The sequence below is a fragment of the Rhinatrema bivittatum genome, chromosome 7, assembly GCF_901001135.1.
Source record: "Rhinatrema bivittatum chromosome 7, aRhiBiv1.1, whole genome shotgun sequence".
Classification (NCBI taxonomy): Eukaryota; Metazoa; Chordata; class Amphibia; order Gymnophiona; family Rhinatrematidae; genus Rhinatrema; species Rhinatrema bivittatum.
In genome coordinates, this window is record NC_042621.1 from 30,228,145 (window position 1) to 30,255,966 (window position 27,822).

At 46.1% G+C, this 27,822-nt stretch overlaps 1 protein-coding gene across 2 annotated transcripts in view; it reads right to left on the reverse strand.

Moving 5' to 3' along the window:
- CMTM4 (CKLF like MARVEL transmembrane domain containing 4) overlaps nt 1-27,822 on the reverse strand; it is a 137,480-nt gene that overhangs the window by 50,026 nt on the left and 59,632 nt on the right. For both annotated transcript variants that reach the window (XR_003857671.1, XM_029608191.1), the window contains exon 2: nt 10,346-10,522. Coding sequence is in view for 1 of the 2 variants with exons in the window: in XM_029608191.1 (XP_029464051.1) it covers nt 10,346-10,522 (177 nt within the window). In the remaining variant the exon portion in view is untranslated. The remainder of the gene's footprint in view (nt 1-10,345; nt 10,523-27,822) is intronic.

A 27,822-nucleotide genomic window follows, 5' to 3' on the forward strand; every position in this document is an offset into this window, starting at 1 on the left:
ATAACATGCACGCGCAGCCGCGCGCATGTTATAAAATCAAGGGTCTGTGCGCGCAAGGGGGCGCACAATTGTGCAACTTGTGCGCGCCGAGCCGCGCAGCCTTCCTCTGTTCTCTCCCACACCCACCGTCCCCTCCCTTCCCCTACCTAACCCACCCCCCAGCCCTACCTAAAACCTCCCCTGCTTCATTTTTTTGAAGGGGTTAATAAACACGTGGATAAAGGTGAACTGGTAGATGTAGTGTATTTGGATTTTCAGAAGGCGTTTGACAAAGTCCCTCATGAGAGACTTCTAAGAAAACTAAAAAGTTATGGGATAGGAGGCGATGTCCTTTCGTGGATTACAAGCTGGTTAAAAGACAGGAAACAGAGAGTAGGATTAAATGGTCAATTTTCTCAGTGGAAAAGGGTAAACAGTGGAGTGCCTCAGGGATCTGTACTTGGACCGGTGCTTTTCAATATATTTATAAATGGTCTGGAAAGGAATACGACGAGTGAGGTTATCAAATTTGCGGATGATACAAAATTATTCAGAATAGTTAAATCACAAGCAGACTGTGATACATTACAGGAGGACCTTGCAAGACTGGAAGATTGGGCATCCAAATGGCAGATGAAATTTAATGTGGACAAGTGCAAGGTGTTGCATATAGGGAAAAATAACCCTTGCTGTAGTTACACGATGTTAGGTTCCATATTAGGAGCTACCACCCAGGAAAAAGTTCTAGGCATCATGGTGGATAATACTTTAAAATCGTCGGCTCAGTGTACTGCAGCAGTCAAAAAAGCAAACAGAATGTTAGGAATTATTAGGAAGGGAATGGTCAATAGAACGGAAAATGTCATAATGCCTCTATATCACTCCATGGTGAGACCACACCTTGAATACTGTGTACAATTCTGGTCGCCGCATCTCAAAAAAGATATAGTTGAAATGGAGAAGGTACAGAGAAGGGCAACCAAAATGATAAAGGGGATGGAACAGCTCCCCTATGAGGAAAGGCTGAAGAGGTTAGGGCTGTTGAGCTTGGAGAAGAGACGGCTGAGGGGGGATATGATAGAGGTCTTTAAGATCATGAGAGGTCTTGAACAAGTAGATGTGACTCAGTTATTTACACTTTCGAATAATAGAAGGACTAGGTGGCATTCCATGAAATTAGCAAGTAGCACATTTAAGACTAATCGGAGAAAATTCTTTTTCACTCAACGCACAATAAAGCTCTGGAATTTGTTGCCAGAGGATGTGGTTAGTGCAGTTAGTGTAGCTGGGTTCAAAAAAGGCTTGGATAAGTTCTTGAAGGAGAAGTCCATTAATGGCTATTAATCAAGTTTATTTAGGGAATAGCTACTGCTATTAATTGCATCAGTAGCATGGGATCTTTTTAGTGTTTGGGTAATTGCCAGGTTCTTGTGGCCTGGTTTTGGCCTCTGTTGGAAACAGGATGCTGGGCTTGATGGACCCTTGGTCTGACCCAGCATGGCAATTTCTTATATTCTTATGTTCTTACCTTTAATTTTTAAGTTGCGCCTGCCTCAGGGCAGGCGTAGGTTGCGCGTGCCGGCTGACCTGCGATCCTGGGCACAGTGGCAAATGGCTGCTGTGCATGGAGGCTCCGCCCCCGCCCGCCCACTCCCCTCCCATTTTTTCAAGCCCTGGAGCTTGCACGCGTAGCCAAGCCTATGCAAAATAGGCTCAGCGTGCGCAGGAGGCTTTTAAAAGGATTACGCGCATAACCCTTTTAAAATCCGCCCCTATGCCTCAGGAAAGTGTAATCAATGTGGACCTTAATCGAAAAAAAACTCAAGCATGTAAATTAAACATTTACATCTTCATCATTAGCTGTTATTGCATACATTAAACCATGCATTAATTAATGCACTTTAACAGCCCATGATAATGCACTTCAGTTCACTGGCCCCTAAATATATAGGGCCATCGTATTCTGGTCACATACAAATCCAGTTTAAAAACTCAAATTTCTGGGCTATGTATGTCTAGCATTACTTTAAAAATGATAAACAGTAGTAGAAGCAGACCTACACATTGGCTTATGAATGACAGAAATGGGCAGGCAAACTGTGAATCGCTGTAAGGAGTTTATAACCTAATTTGTAATCAGGCTCTGTAAAAATGTATATACAATATAAATATATAAGTATGTATAATGACCTTCTAATTACTCCAGAAAAAAGACATTAATTTGGTAACATTTTCTGCCTATTAGGGTGAGTTTACATGGCTCATGCTATCATTGCTCAATGTGCCTGATACTTCACTTTCGATGCATATCCAGCATGGCTCTCTGCTTCAACAGCATGGGAGAAGACTGATACTTCACGCATATCCAGCATAGCTCCCTGCTTCAACGGCAGGGGAGAAGAAAAACAACCGATAAGGGCTGTATAACATAGTCTGGGTAAAACAAATAAGCATCGGTGTAGCTTGCTTATTGCGGCGGCTACTACCCCTAACTAATCAAGCTAGATATTTCACTTGGATGCAGCTCCATCACTGCTCTCTACATTAAAGGTGGGGGTGGAAGGGAAATAGAACCAAGAGCTAAGAGAAACAGATAAGTATGAGAGAAAAAATGTGTGAAGCTTGCTGGGCAGACTGGATGGGCCATTTGGTCGTCTTCTGCCGTCATTTCTATGTTTCTATGTTTCTATATAATTGGTTTCTGGATGTTCTAGCTGCCAACCTGGTTTTCTCTCTGTTCTTCTGGAATTATATTTACATTATCAGTGCTCTTATCAAATCCTTCTAAACACACCCAGGCATTACCCTAAAGAGCCAAAAGAGTACAGACAATAGCAAATGGATTTATTAGCATTAAACATCTTTTAAAGACAGAATAGTTAATGAAAGTGCACACAGCACCACCCTCATGCAGTTGCCATTGTAAGATAGGTTCTCCTGTTCTCAAAAGACTTTCAGGCCAATACAGTAAAGTGCGCTCGGCTGAGCACACCGTTTACCCTGCAACTGGCCGTGCGTTTTCGACGCACATCTATTACCCCTTATATTTATTTTATTTATTTATGAACTTTTATATATACAGTAAGGGGTTTAGCGTGTCAAAAACGTGTGGCCAACCCTCCCCGAAAACTAATTGCGCTCATCACATGCAAATGCATGTTGAGGCGGCTATTAGTTAATCACTGGGATACTGAAAGTAAAATGTGCATCCCGCTGACAGCCACCTTATTTAAATACAGAATCTTGCACCATGGAGAGGTACCTGGGCGCACATTGGGAGAGCGGGTGCTCAACACGGAGCACCCCTCTCCTGCATTTTTTACTGTATCGGCCCGATTGAGTATTTACAGAAGCAAAACCTTACGTTCACAGATTTTGCTGATGGAGATGCATTTTCACAGTACTAAAGCACCATCCCCATTCACGAAACTGCTGCAAAATGACATTCCTCATGGTACAGAAATGCCCTAAATACCCTTAATGAATACTAATTTTAAGGTGTCAATCTGTTTACTTAAAGGGGACATCTGGCCTGTGATGGAGGTCTCAACCCCTAGTATCATGCAGCAAGAAGGTTAAAAAATATTCTGCAGCACATTTACAGAAAGTGTTACTATCCCTAAAATAACCTGCAAGGTGTGGCAGTTACAACCCTTAACAGACATGAGGTAACCTGCACAGATCGGCACTACCATAAGAAACTTGCTGGGCAGCCTGGATGGACCATGTGGTCTTTTTCTGCCAACCATACTATGTTCCTATGTAAATTTTGCACAAAGCAGAGTTGCTTACCTGTAACAGGTGTTCTCTGATGACACGGCACCCAAGACGCAGTCCAATCTAGACATAACAGAAGGAGATGCAATCTGCTAGCCAATTGGATAGTGTCTGTTTGGCAACGGCAACGCCCAGCCTATTCTTATCAAAACAAACAAAAAGTTGGGTGGACTATCTATGGACTTCGGTCCGCTCCAGACAGAAGGCTAAAGCTCATCTGTGGTCCAAACCGTGCAGTGCCTTGGTGCGAATAGGGCCTCGGAAAGAATGTTGGCAGGACGATTGAGTGGTTAAGATGGAAATCTGTCACCACCTTAGGCAGGAACTTAGGATGCATACGCAAGACCACCCTGTCGTGATAAAATTTAGTATAAGGTGGATAAGGCCTGGAGCTCTCATATCACAGCGGCTCGAAAGGAGCATTCATCAACTGAGTTAACACCACATTAAAGCCCCAAGACACAGCGGGAGGCTTCAATTAAAGCAAGCCCTGCATGAAACGTACAACTATAGGCTGAACAGAGATGGGCTTATCTACACCGTGGTGGTATGCACCAATTGCACTAAGATGAACTCTGAGTTGGTTTTTAAGCCAGCCTCAGATAGGTGTAGATGGTAATCAGCAGTTTTTGTGTGGGTCACACCAAACAGAAAAGCACCTCCACTTCGCTCCATAGGACTTTCTAGTGGAAGGCTTTCTAGAAGCCACCAGCACCCGAGACACAACCTCTAAAAGATCAAGCGGCTGAAGGATTAACCTCTCAACATCCAGGCCGTGAGCAACAGGGCCTGGGGGTTGGGATGCTGCAGTCTCTCTTGGTCTTGTGATGAGATCTGGGGAAGTCACCAGACTGATCGTTCTCCGGATGGACAACAACTGAAGGAGTGGAAACCAGTCCCATCTCGGCCAATGAAGTGTTATGAGAATTATAGCTCCTTTGTCCTCGAGAAGCTTCAAGAGAGTCTTCATCAATAAGGGAAGCTGATAGGCATACAGAAGACCTTTGCCCAAATGATGGGTGACTGAGGCTGGTTAGCCATCTGTCCTGTGCAGGGAGAAGAACCGAGGCACCTTCCTGTTGCACAGGGACATGAATAGATCTACGTCCGGGCTCCCCCAGAGGCAGAATATCTGGAATCGCTATCCCCTGGTCCAGGGACTACTCGTAGGGTCTGAAGGCTCGACTCAGCCTGTCCACTACCACATTCTCTGACCTGGCCAGGTACATGGGCCTGACCACCATCCCATGGGACAGGGCCCACAACCAAATCTGGACTGCTTCATGACATAGGAGGTACGATCCCATGCCTCCTTACTTATTGACATACCACATGGCTACCCGGTTGTCGGTCTGGATCAGAAAAACCTTGTTGGCCAGCCAATCTCTGAAAGCCCATGGCGCGTACCTGTTCACCTGAAGCTCCAGGAAGTTGATTTGACAAGAATGTTCCTGAGTGTACCACAGGCCTTGGGTGCCGAGCCCACCTACATGAGCTCCCCATCCCAAGGTAGATGCATCCGTGGTTAGCACAATTTGAGTGGGAAGACTCCGCAAGAGTCTGAGACTTGGTGTGTTGGATGCAATCCTGAAGGCTCTGAGTGGCCTAGCGCCACTGTGACCTCAGGGTCCATTGGGCTCTGTGCAAACATGCCAAGGGAGTAACATGGATGGTTGCTGCCATATGGCCCAACAGCCTCAACATGTGCCAGGCTGACACCTGCTGGTTCTGTTGAACCACTGCTGCAATGGTCGCCAAGGCGACAGCCCTCTGGCAAGGCAGAAAGGACTTGGCCTGAGCCATGTCTAGCAGGGTTCCTATGAAGTCCAATTGAGGTGGTGAGCTGAGATGGTCTTTGAGTCACTAGGGTTTGTTTTCAACTACCCAAACACTCTAATGGTCAAGCGCATGGACCAGACAGCTCCTGCCTGAGATGTGTCCTTGACCAGCCAATCATCTAAGTATGGGAAAACATGCACTCCCAGTCTGTGGAGGTGAGCCTCCACCACAGCCAGGCATTTTGTGAAGACCCATGAGGCGAATGTGAGCCCAAATGGCAACACCCAGTGCTGGAAGTGCTGATTTTCCACCACACTTCGGAGATACATCCTGTGACTGAGGAAAATCTCGATATGGGTGTATGAGTGTATGCGTCACTTAGGCCAGCCCCCTTTTTGCAAAAGAGGGATAAAAGTGCCCAGGAAAACCATCTTGAATTTTTCTTTTTTTTAGAAACTTGTTCAAGGTCCTTAGGTCTAGGATGGAATGGAGTCCTCTTGTTCTTTTTGTAATCAGGAAGTACCTCTGTTAGAAGTACCTCCTGATGTGCTACTGGCCCGCAATATGGGCATGGAGGTCAATTTGCTGGGACACCCATAGATTCAATTGGTCCAAGTTTACACTGAGCCATGGTTCACAAAGAACCGGCAGTCTGGCCCTGCTCGGAGGGCCCATCACCCTGGGTACGGGCGACTGGCTTACACTACCTGTGCCGTCAAAACCCCGTCCCCGGAGTTGTCGGAGGAGCCAGCTGGGGGGCTTGGCAGCTCTCTGCTGCCTGGGACGGCTGCGGAAGCCTTGATGGTGTTGACTGGAGTAGGCAGAAGATAGTACTTCCTTTGGCGAAATAAAGACTTCCTTGGCCCTGGTCTCAATGGCCTCCTGGATGAGGATAGGTCCATAGTACTAGCAGAGAGCTGGAAGGTTTCATGGTAGTCCCGGAGTTGGGCCACAGCATCCCTTCACTCAATCTTCGAAGAGAATCTCTCCAGTACACAGTACATCAATGAATCATCCATGTACCTCTGGTTGGAGATCCAAGGCCTGCAGGCATGCCATTCTACAGGCGCAGATTCCACTGCAGAAGCTCTTGATGCAATCTCGAAATTGTAGGTCACATGGACCTTGTGTTTCCTGCACTCCAGACCCTCGTGCACCAATATGAGGACGATTTGCTCAGCCACCTCCTGCACTTTCTTCCAGATGTCCCGCGAATACTGCCTCATGAAAAGCTGGTAGGCAATGGTGCGGGCAATAAGCAATGCGCCTTGGAACACCTTCTTCCCAAGAGCGACCATCACTTTGTGGTCCTCCCCTGGAGGCGCCGAGGAATGGATCTGAGCATGCTTGGCCCTCGAGGGCGGATTCAACCACCACAGACTGGTGAGGCAGCTGATGCTTACCGAATCCGGTAGCCTTTGGACGAAGTTGACCCTGTCTGCCTTCTTAATGGGGGGCACTGTGAAGGAGTGTTCCATATCCTCAGCAGCAAATCCTTAAGGATCTCATGTACCAGAATCATCACGATCTCCTTAGGAGGCTCCAGAATTGGAGAATCTCAAACATTTTGTGCCTGGCATCCTCCTCAGTCAAAAGTTGAAATGGAATGGCTTCTGCAGTCACTCTCACAAACCCTGCGAAGGTCAAGTCCTCAGGCGGGAACTTCCTTACTCACCTGGAGGAGAAAGGTCTGACAGGAGACCATCAGAATCCTCATACTCCATCAGATCACCACCCCCCAGGGGTCATTGGGATGCTCATCCTCACTGTATGCTACAGGGGATGGAGTCCTAGGTGCTCAGCCTTCAAAGGTGCAAGCACCAGTAGAACTGGACGGAGGGCTAAAGGCCTCAGTGTGTCCACCGGCCTCGTGGAGCATCCCTGGAGGAGGAACTGGCAACGACCACCATATCGGTAGGGGGAGGCTTGGTGCCCCGCCAGGCATCATTGCTGTCCTAGGAACTGGCACCAGCTGGATTGGTAATGCACCCGTGAGCACATTGAGTTTCTCCAACAGCAGTAGGATGACAGGCAGCACTGGCTCCGGTGCCTTCAGTGCCACAGGTCTGATGCTCTGTACAGCCCAATCCACTGCCAGCTGGATTCAACGCCTCAGCTCCTCAAACTTTGTCGATGCCCACACCGACTGGAAGGAAGGAGAGGTGGCCAGATCTTTTTTGGATCCATGAGGGGGGAATCAGCGACTGGCACCAGGACCAATCCAGACTGTAGGTGACTCCCCAGCACAGATACAGGATGGACTGTCCTCACCGCAGGGTCGCTTCGGCAGCATTACGGCACAAGCAGATGCATACCTGCACCCGGCATCAACAGGGACTGGTGCCGATGCTTCTTAGTCTTCCCTCGATACTTGGCCCGATCTTTCCCCGATGACAAGACCAAAGACGATGAACCCAGGTCTTTGGCCCGGAAGAACATAAGAAATTACCATGCCGGGTCAGACCAAGGGTCCATCAAGCCCAGCATCCTGTTTCCAACAGAGGCCAAAACCAGGCCACAAGAACCTGGCAATTACCCATACACTAAGAAGATCCCATGCTACTGATGCAATTAATAGCAGTGGCTATTCCCCCTAAGTAAACTTGATTAATAGCCGTTAATGGACTTCTCCTTCAAGAACTTATCCAAACCTTTTTTGAACCCAGCTACACTAATTGCACTAACCACATCCTCTGGCAACAAATTCCAGAGCTTTATTGTGCGTGGAGTGAAAAAGAATTTTCTCAGATTAGTCTTAAATGTGCTACTTGCTAACTTCATGGAATGCCCCCTAGTCGTCCTATTATTCGAAAGTGTAAATAACCGAGTCACATCCACTCGTTCAAGACCTCTCATGATCTTAAAGACCTCTATCATATCCCTCCTCAGCCGTCTCTTCTTCCAGCTGAACAGCCCTAACCTCTTCAGCCTTTCTAATAGGGGAGCTGTTCCATCCCCTTTATCATTTTGGTTGCCCTTCTCTGTACCTTCTCCATCGCAACTATATCTTTTTTGAGATGTGGTGACCAGAACTGTACACAGTATTCAAGGTGCGGTCTCACCATGGAGCAATATAGAGGCATTATGACATTTTCCGTTTTATTAACCATTCCCTTCCTAATAATTCTTAACATTCTATTTGCTTTTTTGACTGCTGCAGCACACTGAGCCAATGATTTTAAAGTATTATCCACCGTGATGCCTAGATCTTTTTCCTGGGTGGTAGCTCCTAATATGGAACCTAACATCGTGTAACTACAGCAAGGGTTATTTTTCCCTATATGCAACACCTTGCACTTGTCCACATTAAATTTCATCTGCTATTTGGATGCCCATTCTTCCAGTCTTGCAAGGTCCTCCTGTAATGTATCACAGTTCGCTTGTGATTTAACTACTTTGAATAATTTTGTATCATCCGCAACTTTGATAACCTCACTCATCGTATTCCTTTCCAGATCATTTATATATACATACATATATATACATACATACACATACATACATATATACATATATAAATATATATTTGTCAAACGCCTTCTGAAAATCCAAATACACTACATCTACCAGTTCTCCTTTATCCACCTGTTTATTAACCCCTTCAACAAAAATGAAACAGATTTGTTAGGCAAGATCAACAAACTGTGGTCCCACCAGTGTCAATGGCGTGGTGTCTATCAGTTCGGCTCCAGTGCGGCCGATGGCTTGGACTTCCTCGATCCGGAGAGCTGATCCATTTTGTCGAGTTGAATCAGACATCCCTTCGGGGTCATTTGTGCACACAAGTGACAACCTCGGATGTCATGCAATGCTCCCAGGCAGATGACACATAATGGCCATGGCCCTCGGGCACCGGGAGGCATCAACAAAAAAGGGATGTGGCCATGACAGAACAAAAGAAAAGGGACCGCAGATACAAAATGAAAGCAGCGGTTGTCGATGGCCAGAGGGCATTGCTGCAGTGGGAGGAATCAACTGCGAAAGAAAGCTTACTGTACACCGAAAACCCCGACTAGGATACTACGGGGAGGCACCGAGATGGACCAGGTGATGGAACGATACCGAAAACTGTGAAAAATCACGATGAAAAAAAAGAAGACGTTTTCCACTAGGCCAGAAACAGCCAACATGAGCTCATTCAGATTTCAAGGCCTACAGCTCCGCGGAAAAGAAGAGACTGAAGAGGGAGCCTGCGTGGATGCATGGTATAGGGGCATGCTAGACATGCTCAGTGTGCCTAGTCAAAGTTTTAGAAACCTTGGCATAAAGTTTTCCACATCGAGGCTCTATCTGATGATGACACCCTTGTGTGTGGACTACCATCCTGCTTGTCCTCGGAGAAATCCCAAAGTAGTTGCAATTTCAGACTTACATGATCAGATCCAAGTCCTGGTTTTAACTGAGTGGAAGAAACTGCTGGGTCAAAAAAAAAAAAAAAAAAAGAAGAGAAAAGGATATGATCTGGAAACATGGGCAGAGAACTGGTGCACCATATTTGCCAATCCAGCATTTGATGAGGCCACAACTTGTCATATCTTTTATTACCCTGCATTAAAATATTACACTAAATAAATTCTGCATTAGATAAAGTATGTAATTTTTTAAATGAATTCATAAATGAAAGTTAAGGAGAGAAAAGAGAAGGGAACCTGAGGGAGTCCTGTGAAGTTTCTAGGCTTTTTTTTTTTTTTTTTTAAAGCAAAGTTTATCTTCTGTTGTTCATTTACTGCATTTCTGCTGTATTCCATGGGCTACGCTTCAAAAACAAATGGTAAGATTTTTAAATTAAAATAAATGCAGGAAAACTTACTGTTAGGTTCCAGTTGATCTGTGGGATTCTTGTATGCAGATTAATGCTGAACATAAGCAGCAGGACACCGGTAACTACAAAGGCACTGCAGCTCACAAACTCAAAAAAATAGAGGCCCTCACAGGGTGAGCAATGCATGATGGTCTCTATGCAGATGAACGCAATGAGTGCCAAAACCTAAGGAAAAAAAAAAAAAGAACCAACAAATGCACTATAAATAGCTTTCCATGTCTGTAGGATGGCCAAAAAAATCTCTGAAATTTCAATCAGGATTGCCGTCATCAATTCATCCAAATAATATGCCACAGAAGGTAGCTCATGCTTTTTGAGTTGACACTGATACAGATACACTATTCATAGCCACTCTCAGAGAGCATGGAGACACATTTTTGCCAGTGACATACTACCTGCCACAAGTAGCCCTGTTTTCTTGGGCAGACTGGATCGCCTCTGTATCTGGCCTAGGTATGGGTAGCATAAAGATTTCCAAACTTTTCCACCTGCAACTCACTCAAGCTACAACAAAACCATTTCAAAACACAAAGTAAAATATTTTACTTTACTGAACTTTAAGACTATGAACATCATACCATTAGATTTACCTGCTCTATGTACTTTTGATTTCTCCATTTACTTTGACCTGTTAGTCAAAACTCCCTTTTGAAAATAATGGATAAGAGATTTTTCTATATTTTGGTACAAAACAAAATAATTTATGCATCATTACTAGAAACAGACTTCAATAAATGATGTGCTAGTGACCTAACAATTGACACTAATTTTAATTATCAGCTTCAACATTATTTTCTTTGCTTTTCTCTCTTATTTGGCTTGTTAAAAACTAATTGCAGTTTCAGACTCAAAAACTATAAATTACATAGCTAAATTCTATTATTTTCCTAAACTGCAAACTTTGGTTCAGCTGCACGTTAGGCAATAAACAGCAAAATGACTTCTCTGTATGAACCCCATGGACATGTCTGCAGCAGCCAGTTCAGAAACATTAGAAATTATTTTTGAGAAGGAATCATAAGCAGGTCTCCACGTCAACTCCAATAGGGATGCAGAACTCACCGTTACAGGCCGATACAGTAAAGTCCGCGGGAGAGCGGGCGAATGCCCGCTCTCCCGGCGCACAGGCCACTCTCCTGTGCGTGCGATTCAGTATGCAAATTAGGCCCAGCGGTAAAGACAGGTAAAAGGAGGCGCTAGGGACACTAGCGCGACCCTAGCGCCTCCTTTTGGACCGGAGAGGCGGCTGTCAGCGGGTTTGACAGCCTACACTCAATTTTGCCGGCGTCGGTTCTCGAGCCCGCTGACAGCCACGGGTTTGGAAACCAGATGCCGGCAAAATTGAGCATCTGGTTTTTGACCTGCGAGCCGACTTCAAATTTTTATTTATTTGCTTTTGGTAACTTTCGGGACCTCCGACTTAATATCGCCATGATATTAAATTGGAGGGTGCACAGAAAAGCAGGTTTTACTGCTTTTCTGTACACTTTCCCGGTGCCCGAAGAAATCAGTGCCTACCTTTGGGTAGGCACTAATTTCTGAAAGTAAAATGTGCGGCTTGGCTGCACATTTTCCTTTCTGAGTCACACGGGAATACCTAATAGGGCCATCAGCATGCATTTGCATGTTGCGGGCGCTATTAGGTTCGGGGGGGGGGGGGGGGGGGTTGGACGCGCGTTTTCGGTCCCTTACTGAATAAGGGGTAACGCTAGCACGTCGAAAACGTGCGTCCAATCGAGGGTTCTGTATCGGCCCGTCAACTAGCAAAGGGAGCTTTCTTCTCCCAGTCAGTGTCTTACTAAGTTTGCACCCAAAGTAAAAACTAGCTTTAGTTAATGTAAAATAAGAAAGGGTATTCAGTGTAGTTTCAAGGGAATACAAAGATTACAATTTTGGAGCCAGGTCTATCAGAACTATGTCCCTGCCTGTGCCCCCATTTGCTCAGCCAAGTTACTAAACCTTCAGAGCAGACAAAGTTGAATTCACTATCAGGCCGATTCAGTAAAAATCACGGGAGAGCGGGCGAGTGCCCAGGCCATTCTCCTGTGCATGAGATTCAGGGGGGGAAGAAGATGAAAATTAGGGCCCGCGGTAAAAAGAGACACTAGGGACACTAGCGCGTCCCTAGTGCCTCCTTTTTGACAGGAGCGGTGGCTGCAGTGGGTTTGACAGCTGACGCTCAATTTTGCCGTGTCAGTTCTCGAGCCCGCGACAGCCACGGGTTCGGAAACGGATGCCAGCATAATTGAGCATCAGTCTTCCGACCCGCGGGCTGCCGGCCGATTTAAAACTTTATTTTTTAAATTTTTTTTTACATTTTGGGGCCTCCGACTTAATATCGCTATGATATTAAGTTGGAGGGTGTACAGAAAAGCAGATTTTTCTGCTTTTCTGTACACTTTCCTGGTGCCAGCAGAAATTAACGCGTTATTGCCCCTTACTGTATAAGGGGTAAAGCTAGCGCGTCGAAAACGCGCATCCAACCCCCCCAAAACTAATAGCGCCCGCAACATGCAAATGCATGTTGATGGCCCTATTAGTTATTCCCGCGCGATACAGAAAGTAAAATGTGCAGCCAAGCCGCACATTTTACTTTCAGAAATTAACGCCTACCCAAAGGCTGGCGTTAATTTCTGCCGGCACCAGGAAAGTGTACAGAAAATATATTAAGTCGGAGGCCCCAAAATGTAAAAAAAAATTAAATATTAAAAAAATTAAAAATTGTAAATCGGCCGGCGGCCCGCGGGTCGGAAGACTGACACGCTATTACCCCTTACTGTATAAGGGGTAAAGCTAGCGCGTCAAAAACGCGCGTCCAAACCCAGGCTAACAGTGCTCTACTGTATCAGCCCGTATGTTGGCTTCCCTGCTTGCCACGAGAGGTGCAGTGAGACAGGGAAGGGATCAGGAGAGCAGAGATCAGGTCCTTCTTCAGCCACACAGGCACTCACTGTGATCTTAGACAAGTCATCTCACTGTGACTAAGATACCTGCCTAGCCTGTAAGCTCTTGTGGGAAGGGATTCATTCTGCCTGCCCAAAAATTTTGCAAGGCACCATACCAGCACTGAAATAAATCCTATCCTCTCCTTTATCTCTCCCTTCCCTGCTTAACTAGTAGGATTTCCTTATCAATGTCTCATCATTGGGTGCATGTTATTGAATTGCAATGACATATCAAATGTTTATTAAATGTTCTCTAAGTATATTATAGAAATTAAAAAACAATACCAAGGGCCTTGATTTAACTAAGCTTTTTTCCCCAGAGACACAGAACAGGAGCAATGCTTTAGTAAATCAAATTCTAAGTGAGGAAACAAGATCAGTCACCTCATTTGCCAATAGGTTCATTATATTAGAAAGAGATCAACATTACTCCTTTTATCTATAAAATCTGAATCTGGTTATTTTAGAAATGTAATTTTTTTTAAAATGAAAAAAAAAATGTATTTTTTGCCTGCCCTACTGTTCTTATGCCTAAGTTTGAAGGCTACAGAAGCTTTTTGAATCTGCAAAGCACATCTTGCAGCAGGAATTAATGACTCTGGAATCATCCAGCAGAATTACTGAATAAGATGTGTCATTTCATGTCAAATGCTCCCAGAGGCAGAGAGAATGGCAATTCTTGTCCACAGACTTTCATAGCATGTGTATTACATCAGCTGAGCCAAAGTAAGCACTGAAAGCAGCATTTCAATAGACACAGGTCCAAATCTAGCCACCAGAAGTGTGTGTTTACTGTGTAACAAATACAAACACTGAGAGAGCGGTCATAGTTCTAAGAGCTCACCCATCATCCTAAAACAGCTGAAGAATCAATCAGAAATCTACATTCCAACAGGCTGCTCTGCTGGGTGGTTGCAGCACAGCACCTTAATTTCTGTGGGAGTAAACTCTTAAAAATGGAATCTGGCAGACCTAGGTAGGGCCAAAAGAGATGGTGAAATAGCTGAAAGGTGATCCAGCTGCTTCCATTCAGGAAAGCCTCTTTTTTAGCCAGCATGCATACCAAAACTGATCCTGATATGTTCACAAGCACATGTCCTGCATCTACCACCCTTTCTGTGGAGAAATATTTTCACATGTCGCTCCCGAGTCTACCCCTTGGAGGCTTATACAGTAACTTGCTCTAGAACAGGGGTTCCCAATCTTTCAGGGAACATGGACCCCCTTTTCAACTTCAAAAAGTTTCAGGAATCCCCACACACTTCTCTGTTTTCATGCCATAACAAAAGAAATATGTACTCCAGAATCATTCATAATTTATAAAACTTTGATCTAAATCGAATATGAAGGGAGAAATATTTTCAAAGCTATTTAAATAGTGCTCTCAAAATTGAATATTAAGGTCATTTCACCTTCCAATCCAACTGCAATGGGGGAAAGCAAGCAAGTTGCACACCTGCAAATTTAATTTTCAAAGAGAAACTGCCCACAGCATTTCCTTTTAAAAACTCGGCCAGCGGAGGAAATCCAGAACTTTTGCTCCTGTGTACTTTTCAACCACTTTTGAAGCAGGTGCAAAGTACTTAAGTGAAAACATGCATGAGGAGTCAAAATTCAATCTCTGCATGTACTTTCCCTCCCCCAACCTAGCCCTCTGCTCCTTTTTCCCTTGGAATTAAAAGTCTGCACAGCGCAGGCATTTTTACTCTCAGCAGCAGGGAGCAGCAATTTTCAAAGGGCCATTTGACATAGGTAAATAGGTGTTTACCCACATAAAAAAAGTTTTGAAATGTACCCTCTCTGAAATCAGACCCCCTTTTAACCTATTGTTTTATACTTATATTTCTTTTATGATTCTTACAAATATAGAAAATGATAGCCACTAAATAATTTAGATTTTAGAAAAAATAGAACAGTAGCCTACATTTCAATGGGAAGGTAGCTAATGTCTGTCCCCCCCCCCTAAATAACTTTCCTGTTTAATGTCATATCCACATCTGGCAGTAATCTCGCCCTCCCTCCTCCTCGATCACTGGCCTTCATCTTTTTCTTCCCTCCTGTACTCTATTCCTCCCTCTCGTTTTACCTCTGTTCAGTACCATCTATACTTGTGTATAAGTCCAGAAATTTAAGTCTCAAAATTAATCTTGAAAAACAGTGTTGCCTTATCCATGGGTGAATGGTCCATTCACTCCTTCCCTCCCCCTACCCCCATGGCTTCACCCGCGGGCTGAAGACACAACCGAAGGCGCTAGAAAAAGGCCAATGGCAGGACAGCTTCTCCCCCGCAGCCCCCTCCCGATCCCTTAACTCACCCCATTAGCAGGACGATGACCAGAGTTGGAATTGCTCAGGTGCATCCTACCTCCTTCCCTTGCTGGGGCCTGACCAACACGCTTACAACCACGTGGTTCATAGCATGACACAGGGACCCCCACAGGAGGAGGAAGGATCTGTACTTGGACCGGTGCTTTTCAATATATATATTTTTATTTATTTATTTATTTATGAAACTTTTAATATACCGACATTCATAGGACATATCATGCCGGTTTACAAAAAACTGAAGCAGGCAGATATATAAATGATCTGGAAAGGAATACGACGAGTGAGGTTATCAAATTTGCAGATGATACAAAATTATTTAGAGTAGTTAAATCACAAGCAGACTGTGATACATTGCAGGAGGACCTTGCAAGACTTGAAGATTGGGCATCCAAATGGCAGATGAAATTTAATGTGGACAAGTGCAAGGTGTTGCATATAGGGAAAAATAACCGTTGCTGTAGTTACACGATGTTAGGTTCCATATTAGGAGCTACCACCCAGGAAAAAGATCTAGGCATCATAGTGGATAATACTTTAAAATAGTCAGCTCAGTGTGCTGCAGCAGTCAAAAAAGCAAATAGAATGTTAGGAATTATTAGGAAGGGAATGGTTAATAGAATGGAAAATGTCAAGTGAGGTCCTTATTGATTCCCTTTTTGACTAATGTGGAATTTCTTCCAGGTCGTGAGTGCAGCTCGGTGTTTCGCTTTTGGGTGGAGCGTGGGGTGCTGTTTGCATTTCATCTGTATGACCCCGACTCCAGTGCCATACTGGACTTTGCAACGATGGCACGCACCTTTCAGCTGCCCTCTAAACAATTCTACGCTTTTCTTCAAGCCCGCCATTATTTGACTGCTTTTGCCTGGACACGCCCTATGGTGGAAGCTGAGATTAAGTTTGCCAATACCATCTTCGATACTGCCTATTTGAGTAACACCATTACGGGCTGGAAGACACTTGGTCAGAAGCTGGGCGATGCTATTCCTATCAACCGTGCGGCAACCCGGTGATCGGGAGTTCTGGGTTCCTCCATCACGGAGCGGCAAATGTCGAGCTGGTTTCAGGACCTTTATAAATTGCTGCCTGACCTGAGTCTACGGGAGCTTCAGTTTAAACTTTTACATTGCCTCTACTATGATGATGTTAGTCGATTTAAGATGAAGTTGACGACATCTTCCACTTGTATTAAATGTGGAACCGCGGAGGGCACGCTGCTTCATCGGCTGATTACCTGCCCGTTACTCCCTTTTGGCAGGCTGTGCTGGCAGTGGTTGGCACTTGCATAGGTGCCTCTCTCCGGATCACTGGGATGATGTTACTTACTTGTGCTTCGCCACGCCTTTTGCCAGGCAGCCGTTCTAAGGCTCGCTTTGAGAGGGTGGCTGTTTTTATGGCGTGTCGCACCATTCTAGCAGGTTGGACGGAACCACGGAATGTGCCTACGATCGATTCTTGGTTCAACAGAATGGCCTCACTTGCACAGTTGGAAAAATTGGATTTTTTGGCCGGCAAGAGGCACCCAGACAAACTCTACTGTGACTGCTGGGACATTTGTTTCAATGTCTTCCCTAAGTCTTTACAGGCTGAATTACGCCTCAATGGTTTTACAATGCATTGGTCATCCAAAGAGGGGGGGAAGGGGAGGGGGGTTGTTAGGGTGTGAATGTGGAGTGAATGTGGTGATGTGGGGCTTGGGGCATGGTACAGGGAGGGAGGTAATGGGGAGAAAATGGAAAATTAGGGGAGGCTGGTATAATGAGCCTCTGGCTCAGCGCTGTTATTAATGTTGTTGAAGTTTTATCTGTGTTGTATGGTTCTTTTGATTGATTGGGAGCTGTTACCGCCCCCCTGTTAATAAAAAGTATTTTGACAAAAAAAAAAAGAACGGAAAATGTCATAATGCCTCTATAATCGCTCCATGGTGAGACCACACCTTGAATACTGTGTACAATTCTGGTCGCCGCATCTCAAAAAAGATATAGTTGCGATGGAGAAGGTACAGAGAAGGGCAACCAAAATGATAAAGGGGATGGAACAGCTTCCCTATGAGGATAGGCTGAAGAGATTAGGGCTGTTCAGCTTGGAGAAGAGACTGCTGAGGGGGGATATGATAGAGGTCTTTAAGATCATGAGAGGTCTTGAACGAGTAGATGTGACTCGGTTCTTTTCACTTTCGAATAATAGAAGGACTAGGGGGCATTCCATGAAGTTAGCAAGTAACACATTTAAGACTAATCGGAGAAAATTCTTTTTCACTCAACGCACAATAAAGCTCTGGAATTTGTTGCCAGAGGATGTGGTTAGTGCAGTTAGTGTAGCTGGGTTCAAAAAAGGCTTGGATAAGTTCTTGGAGGAGAAGTCCATTAATGGCTATTAATCAATTTTACTTAGGGAATAGCCACTGCTATTAATTGCATCAGTAGCATGGAATCTTCTTAGTGTTTGGGTAATTGCCAGGTTCTTGTGGCCTGGTTTTGGCCTCTGTTGGAAACAGGATGCTGGGCTTGATGGACCCTTGGTCTGACCCAGCATGGCAATTTCTTATGTTCTTATGATGCACCTGAGCAACTGCAACTCCTGTTGTCTTGCTAGCAGTGGGTGAGTTAAAGAATCGGGAGGGGGTGCGAGGGAGAAAGCAAAGTTGCTTACCTGTAACAGGTGTTCTCCTAGGACAGCGGGATGTTAGTAATCACATGTGGGTGACATCAGATGGAGCCCAGCACGGAAAACTTTTGGCAAAGTTTCTAGAACTTTGGTATACTGAGCATGCCCAGCATGCCACTATCTGTGCAGTCATGTGGGGCTCCCCCTTCAGTCTTGTAACATAGAATTCACAAGCAAAAAAATATAATGCATGAGAACCCAACTCTGCTGGGTGGCGGGCGAGTTTCCTAAGGACTAACATCCTGCTGTCCTAGGAGAATACCTGTTACAGGTAAGCAACTCTGCTTTCTCTTAGGACAAGTAGGATGGTAATCCTCACAGATGGATGAATACCAAGCTACAGGCTCCTCCCGGTGACAACCATAACCAACAGGTACCAAACCGGGTGCAAATGGGCACAAAAATAACTGCTGTGCTATTGGTAACTAAGGGAGACAGCTTGGACATGAACAATGGGCCCTAGGTAGGGAGAGTTGGGTTTAAGCCTGAAAGAGGATGCGAAGGACAGACTGGCCAAAGCTACTGTCTTGCCAACCATCCTTGTCCAAGCAGTAGTGGGCCGCAAACATGTATTGAGAACTCCACGTTGCAGCCCTGCAGATTTCAGCAATGGGAAGAGTCCGCAAGTGGGCTACTGATGCCACCATTGCTCTCATAGAGTAAGCCTTAACCCGGCTTCCAAGCTGAAGGCCCGTTTGTGTATAGCAGAAGGAGAAAGAGTTTGCTTGCCCACTGCAACTCCTAAACTTCATATCTTTCGACAAGAATAGGTAAGTGGATTGCCTGTAGCCTGCTGTGCGTTCTAAACTGAAAGCTAAGGCCCTCTTGCAATCCAACATGTGTAGACCTGTTCACCCTGGTGTGAAGGGGGCTTCGAAAAAAGGTGGGTAGAACAATAACTGATTGAGGTGAAAATCAGTCACCACCTTAGGCAGGAACTTGGAATATGTCTGCAGGATTGCCACTAGGAAAAGGATCTTCCAAGTGAGGAACTTCAGGTCGCAGGAGCGCACAGGCTCGAAAGGATCTTACATGAGCCATGCTAACAACGCGTGAGGTCCCAGGACACAACAGGAAGCCAGACAGGGGGCTTCAGTTGAAGCAGGCCCCACAAAGCGTCCTACTATGGGCTGCACAGAGATGGGCTTGCCAGCAACACCCTGATGGTAAGCACTGACAGCGCTCAAGTGGACCCTGACCGAGGTGGTTTTCAGCCCAGCCTCAGAGAGGTGCCACAAATAGTCCAACAACTTTGGAGGGGGGGGGGGGGCAGGTGAATGGATCTAAGCCATGACTCTTGCACCAGATGGAGAACCTCCTCCACTTCAGTTGATAAGACTTCCTGGTGGAAGGCTTCCTGGAAGCTACCAGCACCTGAGACACGTTGGCAGAGAGGTCCAGGGGCTGCAAAACTAAGCACTCAACATCCAGGCTGTCAAGGCCAATGCTCGGAGATTTGGATGGCGCAGTCTGCCCCGATCCTGTGTAATCAGATCAGGCGCAGTACTCAGACTAATAGGCTCTCTGACCGATAGGTCCTGAAGGAGTGGACAGGGCCAGTACAGGGCCACGAGGAGCTTCAAGAGAGTCTTCATGACCAGTGGAAGAGGGAGATATGCGTACAGGAGACCTGTGCCCCAATTCTGGGCAAAGGCATCTGAGGCTGGAAGTCCGTCTGTCCTGAACAGGGAGCAGAATCTGCTCACCTTGCAGTTGCAGGGGGAAGCAAAGAGATCCACATCCAGAGTTCCCCACTGGCTGAAAATCTGGGCTGCCACTGCCAGATTTAGTGACCATTCGTGTGGCTGAAATGTACGGCTCGGCGGTCCGCCACCACATTTGTTACTCTGGTTAGATACATCGCTCTCAGGGACATGCCCTGCGACAGAGCCCAGCACCAAATCTGTACCACCTCTTGACAGAGGAGAAACGATCCTGTGCTTCCCTGTTTGTTGATGTACCACACTGAATCAGGACTGCCTTTTGGGACAAGCAGTCTCGAAACGCCCAAAGAGCGCAACAAATCGCCTGAAGCTCCAGGACCTTTATCTGGTTCAGTGATTACTGAGCCATCCACAGACACCACGTGTAGAGGCTGTCCACATGGGGAAGGCATCGGTGGTACGTAATACTTGAGGTGGGGCAGCCTGAAAAGGGGTTCCCCTGCTCCAGGTTGGAGAGATTCGCCCACCAGGACAAGGAGACCTGCAGATGCGGCATGATGTAGACACGTCTCGAGGTCCTGGGATGCCTGTTGCCATTGCAACTGTAGTGTTCACTGCACCCTGCACATGCAGAGGCGGGCCAATGGAGTGACATGGACAGAGGTAGCCAGGTGGCCCAAAAGACGAAGCAGCAGATGAGCAGGAACCTGTTGATGGCTGCAGACCAAGCTCGCCAGCGATGACAGGGCAATCGCCTGATCACAGGGCAGAAATGCCTTGGCCTGAATAGTGTCAAGTCTGGCTCCTATGAAGTTCAGATGGGGTGTCAGGCAGAGGTGGGACTTTGGGTATTTGATGACAAACCCCAGAGATTGCAGAACTCAGATGGTCAGACTTAAGAGTGCAGTGCTCCCTACTGGGAGGCGCTTTTGACCAGTCATCCAAGTAGGGGAACATATGCACCCTCTGATGTCTGAGGTGCGCCCCCACCACTGCCAAGCACTTGGTGAAGACCCGAGGGGCTGAGGCCAGACCAAACGACAGTACTCAATACTGGTAGTGAGCTTCTCCTACCACAAAAAAAGACTTGGGAAGATCGAAATGAGGGTGTAGGCATCCTTTAGTTCGAGGGAGCAGAGCCAGTTTTCCTGAGGAGTGGGATCAGGGTGTCCAGAAAGACCATTTTGAACTTTTCCCTCTGAAGGAATTTTTCAAGGCTCTGAGATGGAGAATGGGGAGTAGGCCCCCAGTTCTCTTTGGTATCAGGAAATATCTTGAATAGAAACCCTGGCCCTGCTAGTGAAGGAAACTGGTTCTATCGCTCCTACCATTAGGGCAGAGAGCTCCATTGCAAGTATTTCCTGTGGCGCAAACGATCCCCATGATAGCCATGGGGGAAAGACCACAGGGACGTCCCTGAAATTCAGCCGATATCCCTGGCAAATGTCTGCTGAGAACCCACCAGTCCGACGTGATCAGGGGCCAGTGGTGGGCAAAACGAAGCAGCATGCCCCCAAACCAGAGGGCAGAATGCCAGGGGTATGGTGAGCTGACTCGCACTCCTTTAATCCCCATCAAAACCCCATGGCGGGTCTCTGCTAGGGGGCTCCGCTGCTGGTGAGAACGACCCCTGGAACCAGCACGGGGTGTGCGAACCCGCGAGGCTGGAGGATAATACTTCCTTTAACGATAGGATTTCCTCGAGCCTTGTCACGAGAACTTCCTGATGGAGGATGGTGGATCGGAAGCGTAAGACGAAAGCTGTTGAAAGGACCCTCTGGGATGGACCCTATCCAAGCTCCTTGGTTTGGGCACAGAGGGCAGAGGGTACCAGTGACCTAGAGGATGGCAAAGTCACCAATGGCACAGAGGCTCCCAACAGCCCAGGAACAGGCTCGGGGACCAACAGATCCGACGGCACTGGTGGTCGCAGCAAATCTTCCTCCTCCGAGGACCTAATAATGGGAATCGCTTTGGAGGAAGGCATCTGTGGCTGCTTAGGAATCGATGGTCCCCCGGGCACTGGTTTTGTTGGAAGGACAGAGTAGGATGTCCAGAAGCTCTAGCAGGGGTGCCAAAAGAGATGGCACAGGCTCCGGTGCCAGTATGGGGGCGGTTCGATACCCCTCTGGGGTCAGAACACCGCCATCTGTACCTTGCGGTCCAACTCCTCCTGGAAGACCAGTGGAGCTAGGAAGGATTGAGGAGGAAGAGGAGTCACCAGAGCCTCGGTGCCCGGCACCGATGTCGGTAGGGAAAGTCTGGGACTCCCAGGTCTGTCAGAGGATGAGGCCGCTTCATCACGGGGTCACTTCGGTGGCTGCCAGTGCCACACCGGTTCTGGAGCTGTGCACCGATGGTGACTGTGTTTGCGGGACTTTTCGCGATGCTTGGCCCGGTCTTTCCCCAGCACAGAGGAAGCTCGACGTCTTGAAGAGTGACACCGGAAATGGCCAATCACCAGCTCTCTCGCTGGACATACTTGCAGGGAGTGTAGATAGGGAGTGCGTGTCAAGCACACACACACCCTCTCCCCCCCCCCCCCCCCAATGGTGTCGAGCCTCCAATGCCGGAGTGGATGGAGCAGACTTTTTGGGACCAAAGAGTTTCTTCATCTTGTCCAGCCAGACATGACGGCCCTTGGGGGTCATCTGATCGTACAGCTCACACCCTCGGACGTCGTGCGATGCCCCCACACAGAGGATACAAACCTCGTGTGCATCGGTAATAGACATAGTCTGCAGGCACTGGGGGCACTGTTGAAAACTGGGCAATGCCATGAAAACAGCCTGCGAGCAGTCGTTGACCGGCAGCCACAGAGGAGCAACACGCCGGGAATCGACCGCATGTTGCCGGGACACCGACCGGAGAAGGGGGACCCTATGCTGAAAACCCGGAAAAATGGGTAAGAAAAAAACTGAAGAAACACATTATAAAAGCAGAGCTCCACCACCGTGAGATCCTGTGTGGACGCACGGATAGTGGCATGCTGGGCATTCTCAGTGTGCCAAAGTTCTAGAAACTTTGACAAACGTTTTCTGTGCTGGGCTCCATCTGATGATGTCACCCCATCTGTGAGAACTACCATCCTGCTTGTCCTAGGAGAAGCATTGGACTCTATTTTTTTTATGCTTAATTGTTTATTGAGAGAGTTGTAATACAGAACAATTCCAAAACATCAACTTCCAACATATACATAGCATAATCTCCAACCTCTCTTTTTTGTTTATTCCCCCTTCCCATCCTCCTCCCCCCCTTTCTCATCCTTTTCATTACAGGTCATGGATTCTTTAAACCTCTCCCCCGGATAGATCACCCACTTTCAGACTACAAAACCCTTTGAGTTTTGGCACATTAGTTAATGAAGGATACTACAGTTGCTGTACTTTCAGCCATTTTTCAAAAGGTATCCAAGTTAATTCGTATTTGGCTACTCGGTCTTGTCTTAATGCTGAGATCTTTTCCATCCCTCATATACCCATTAATTTTTTTTTAAACTACCGAAGATCTTGGAGGCTCTTCACCCCGAGACCACCATGCCACCACCACTTGGCATGCGGCCGTAGCAGCAAAACTAATAAGGTGGCTTTGGGGTGTTAAGTTGTTTTCCTGGCATACCCCCAGTAGCCACACCTCTGGCTGTGCGGGAATCTCGCGACCTAGAATTTCTGGAAGCATTTGTCTAACCCCAAGCCAAAACGTCTGTATTATCTCACACTTCTACCAAACATGAAAAAAAGTACCAGCCAGCATTTATCAGATATTGCAGGATACCATCTAGCTAGCTTGGCAGGATACAAGTACCATCTATACAACAATTTGTATCTATTTTCAATCATGGAAGGGGCCCTCACATTTTTCCCTATCCTTTGAAAATAGTCTCCCATTTGGATTTGTCCCATTGACCCTTCAAATCTCCTTCCCATGCTTTAATGTGAGGGTCAGAGTAAGGATCCTCATCTGTTAATGCTTTATAGATTTTAGAGATCAATTTGGGCGGCTTTTGGGTCATTATGCAAAATCCTTCAAATAGAGAGGCCCCTTTAGTTAGTTCTTGTTTAGCTTCTTTAGTATTGAGAAAGTGGCATAGCTGTGCATTTGCCAGGAAATCCTTATGTGGTATTCCATACCCAGACTGAAGTTCTGCAAAGAGGATCATTGAGCCCACCATCCAAATCTGACCCACCTTTCGTATCTCCTTCTCTTCCCACTTTTTCAAGACCTCATAGTCCCTATCACTGGAAAAGCCTTCCAGATACCTTATCTGGGTTGGAAAAAACACCCCTTCTTTCCTTACTATTTTTGACTACCATTGTGCCCAAAGTGCAAGTGTACATCTCAGGGAAGGTGTGATATTTAATTCTAGAGATGTGAATCAGAACCGGAATCGGTTCGGATTCCGGTTCCGATTCACATGTGGGTTTTTTTTCATTGGGCCCGATCGCCCAATGAAATGTTTATCGGCTGCGCCCGAGCTGATAAACAAAAAACCCACCCCGACCCTTTAAAACTAATACCTTAGCTTCCCCCACCCTCCCGACCCTCCCAAAAACTTTTTACAGGTACCTGGTGGTCCAGTGGGGATCCCTGGAGCGATCTCCTGCTCCTGGGCCGTCGGCTGCCACTAATCAAAATGGCACCGATGGCCCTTTGCCCTTACAGGGTATCCATGCCATTGGCCGGACCCTGTCACATGTGACAGGGGCTGACCAATGGCACCGGTAGCCCCTGTGACATAGTAAGGGCAAAGGCTAATGGCGCCATTTTGATTACTGGCAGCCGATGGTCCGAGTGCAGGAGATCACTCCCGGACCCCCGCTGGACCACCAGGGGCTTTTGGCAAGTCTTTGGGGGACCCTCCTGACCCCCACAAGACTTGCCAAGCTGGACTTTTGGCAAGGAGGATTTTGACCTGGAAAGGTCGAAATCCGTTCGAAAGATGGATCACAGCGAGCCCTGGACCCCCGCTGTACCACCAGGGACTTTTGGCAGGTCTTGGGGGGGGGGGGTCAGGGGTTGTAGTAAATTAATTTGGTAGGTCTTGGGGGGGGGGTCAGGATGGTGGGGGGGTGTAGTTAGTATGGCTCTCACAGAATTACATTTTAAAATGTGGCGTTCATGGCTCTCAGCCAAAAAGGTTCCCGACCCCTGGTATAAAGCCTGCCTGATCATCTTTGAGAGAGGGTGCCTATCACTGAATGTAAGCAATTGGCTAGTATTTTTGCCAATATTTTGCATCCAAATTGATCAAGGAAATAGGCCAGTAGGATCCACAAATAGACTCGTCTTTGCCAGGTTTAGGAAGAACGGATATCCCTGCCATATTCCCATATGCCAATAGCCGGCCCCCCCTCTAATAGAGTTAAACATATGCATCAGTGGTGTGGCTAAGATTTCTACATAAGTTTTGTAAAATAATGGGGGGGTAGCCGTCCAGCCCTGGTGCTTTTCCAGATTTCAGCCCTTTTATAGTTTCTTTCACTTCCACTATAGAGATTGGCTGGCCTAGCATCTCCTGAGCACTGGGGGATCTACCTCTTCTAAATATTTCCCTATATCCAACTGGGATGATGTGTTCTCCTTCTCATAAAGCTCCGTGTAAAACTGCACAAAAAACTGTCCTTGATAGCCTTAGCCTCCGTTTGTATTTGGCCTTGAGCATCTTTAATACGATATATATATTCTTTTGTACGTTGAACTTTTAACTTGTGGGCTAATAGTTTACTCTGTTTATCTCCATACTCATAGTATTCTTGTTTCACTAAATCCAAATGAATCGCTATTGCTTCTGCGTCCAGATCTTTTAAAGCTGCCCTCACCACCTCTAAGCTTTTCAGAGGGATTGACCCAGGACGTTGTTTATGGATAGTCTCCAAATTGTGTAATTTAAGCTCCTACTCTTCCCATTTCCTCTCCTTTTCCCTTTTGTGATAGGACCCCAGGCTAATCAAGTAACCCCTAATTGTAACTTTTAGACCCTCCCCTTTCTAGTTTTGGGGACCAGGTCTCTATCTATAAGGAAAGTTCTCTATCTATAAGGAAATAATCCAGGCGTGCATATGAATTGTGTGATCTGGAGTAAAAGGTATAATTTCTACTAGCTGGATATTTTGTTCTCCATATATCCACTAAGTGCCATGTTTCTATTAGATGCTTCAATGACAATCTGTCTCTTTTTGAAACACCTGTCATCCCCGATGAGATGTCTAGATTAGACATTCCTACCATATTAAAATCTCCCCCCACCACCACATAGCCATCATTAAACGATAGCACTGTTTCCCAATTTCGTCCAATACCTGTCTTTGATCCACATTTGGGCAGTAAACATTTACCAGTATAAATCTCGTATTATTAATATCTGCCTGCACCATCAAGTAGCAGCCTGAGGGGACGGATCGGCCCTCTCTGACCTGCACTCTTAGGGAGGATGCAAAAAGTATGCTCACCCCACTATATTTACTCAACGGTGTTTTGGAGGTGAAAAACTATTGTGGGAATGCCTTGGATGTTAGCAAACATTCATCCTTTCGTCTATTGACGGTTGCAATCTTGAAAGCTCTTTAAACAGCATCTGCCACTTGAACGGTGAGTTAAGACCTTTCACATTCAATGACACAAACTTTATCTTAGCCATTAACTTCTCTCGCAAATCCCTTTGCCTTCATATCCCAGTGTCCCCAACCTGTACATGACCTGTTTAAGAAATTCTTGCCCCTTCCTCTATTTTCCTCTCTTCTCCCTCCCTCCTCCCCTTGTTTCCTTTGAAACCCCTGTACCCCCCCTCCATTTCTCTGTCCTATATTTTTATTTACAACTCCAAACCAGTGGTTCAACTGGTCAATCTTAATCTAATATAATTCTTTAGCCAAGTATGTATGTGGGCCCCTTACTCTAAGGGTCTGTATTTCAACACAGACTCTCTTGTGGTATAGGTTCACCTTACTTCTTAGCAGAAGAACAAACGCGTAAGAAGAGCTTGCGTAAGATTAAGAAGAACACAGGAGCCAAGAATACAAGAAGTTTTACAGGTTACAACGTTGAATAATAGATGGTGTTCTCGAATGACGAATGAAGATACTGAAGGAAGGAAATCCCCTGAGGCAGGACTCTGTCCGAAACGCAATCGCGTCGGGATGCTAACCAAGATTGGATGAGTATTATTTTCCTCTCGTATCTCATAATATTGCGCCTGAGGCGGGAATCAATAAGTAAATGCTCTATTGAGACTTTAGAGATATAGACAATATTTTAATATATGAACAAAAACTACACAAAAAAAGGAGTTGTAATAAAAGTAAGGTGACCCTATACCACAAGAAAGTCTGTGTTGAAATACAGACCCTTAGAATAAGGGGCCCACATATATACTTGGCTAAAGAATTATATTAGATTAAGATTGACCAGTTGAACCACTGGTTTGGAGTTGTGGATACACGTTTAGGTAAACTGGAATACAGTTGTATTTGGGGTAAGGGTTGTGATTGATATCGTAAATACTATATTTTTATTTGCCATAACCCTGGCGAACCCTACCCTGAGAAAGTGACTCATCCCTCTTCTCTCCCTCCAAGATTTATTTTCCTTTTTTTTTTTTTTTTTTTTAAATTATAATTACCATCCATCTTTTCCCATATCATTAACAGATAAGAATGAGAAAACGATACCATAACTTGTGTCATCCCCCACCCGTCTTGTTTAACTTGGCTATGAATTTAAACACCCTTCTATCAAGCATATATACTCAGTATGATGTCTACCACAATCCTAATTAGTCTTTTATCAACATAGACTTTCAACTGTACATAGTTACTCCCCAGTTTCCTCAATGGGGGCATAATATACACCCCCTCCCCCCCTCACA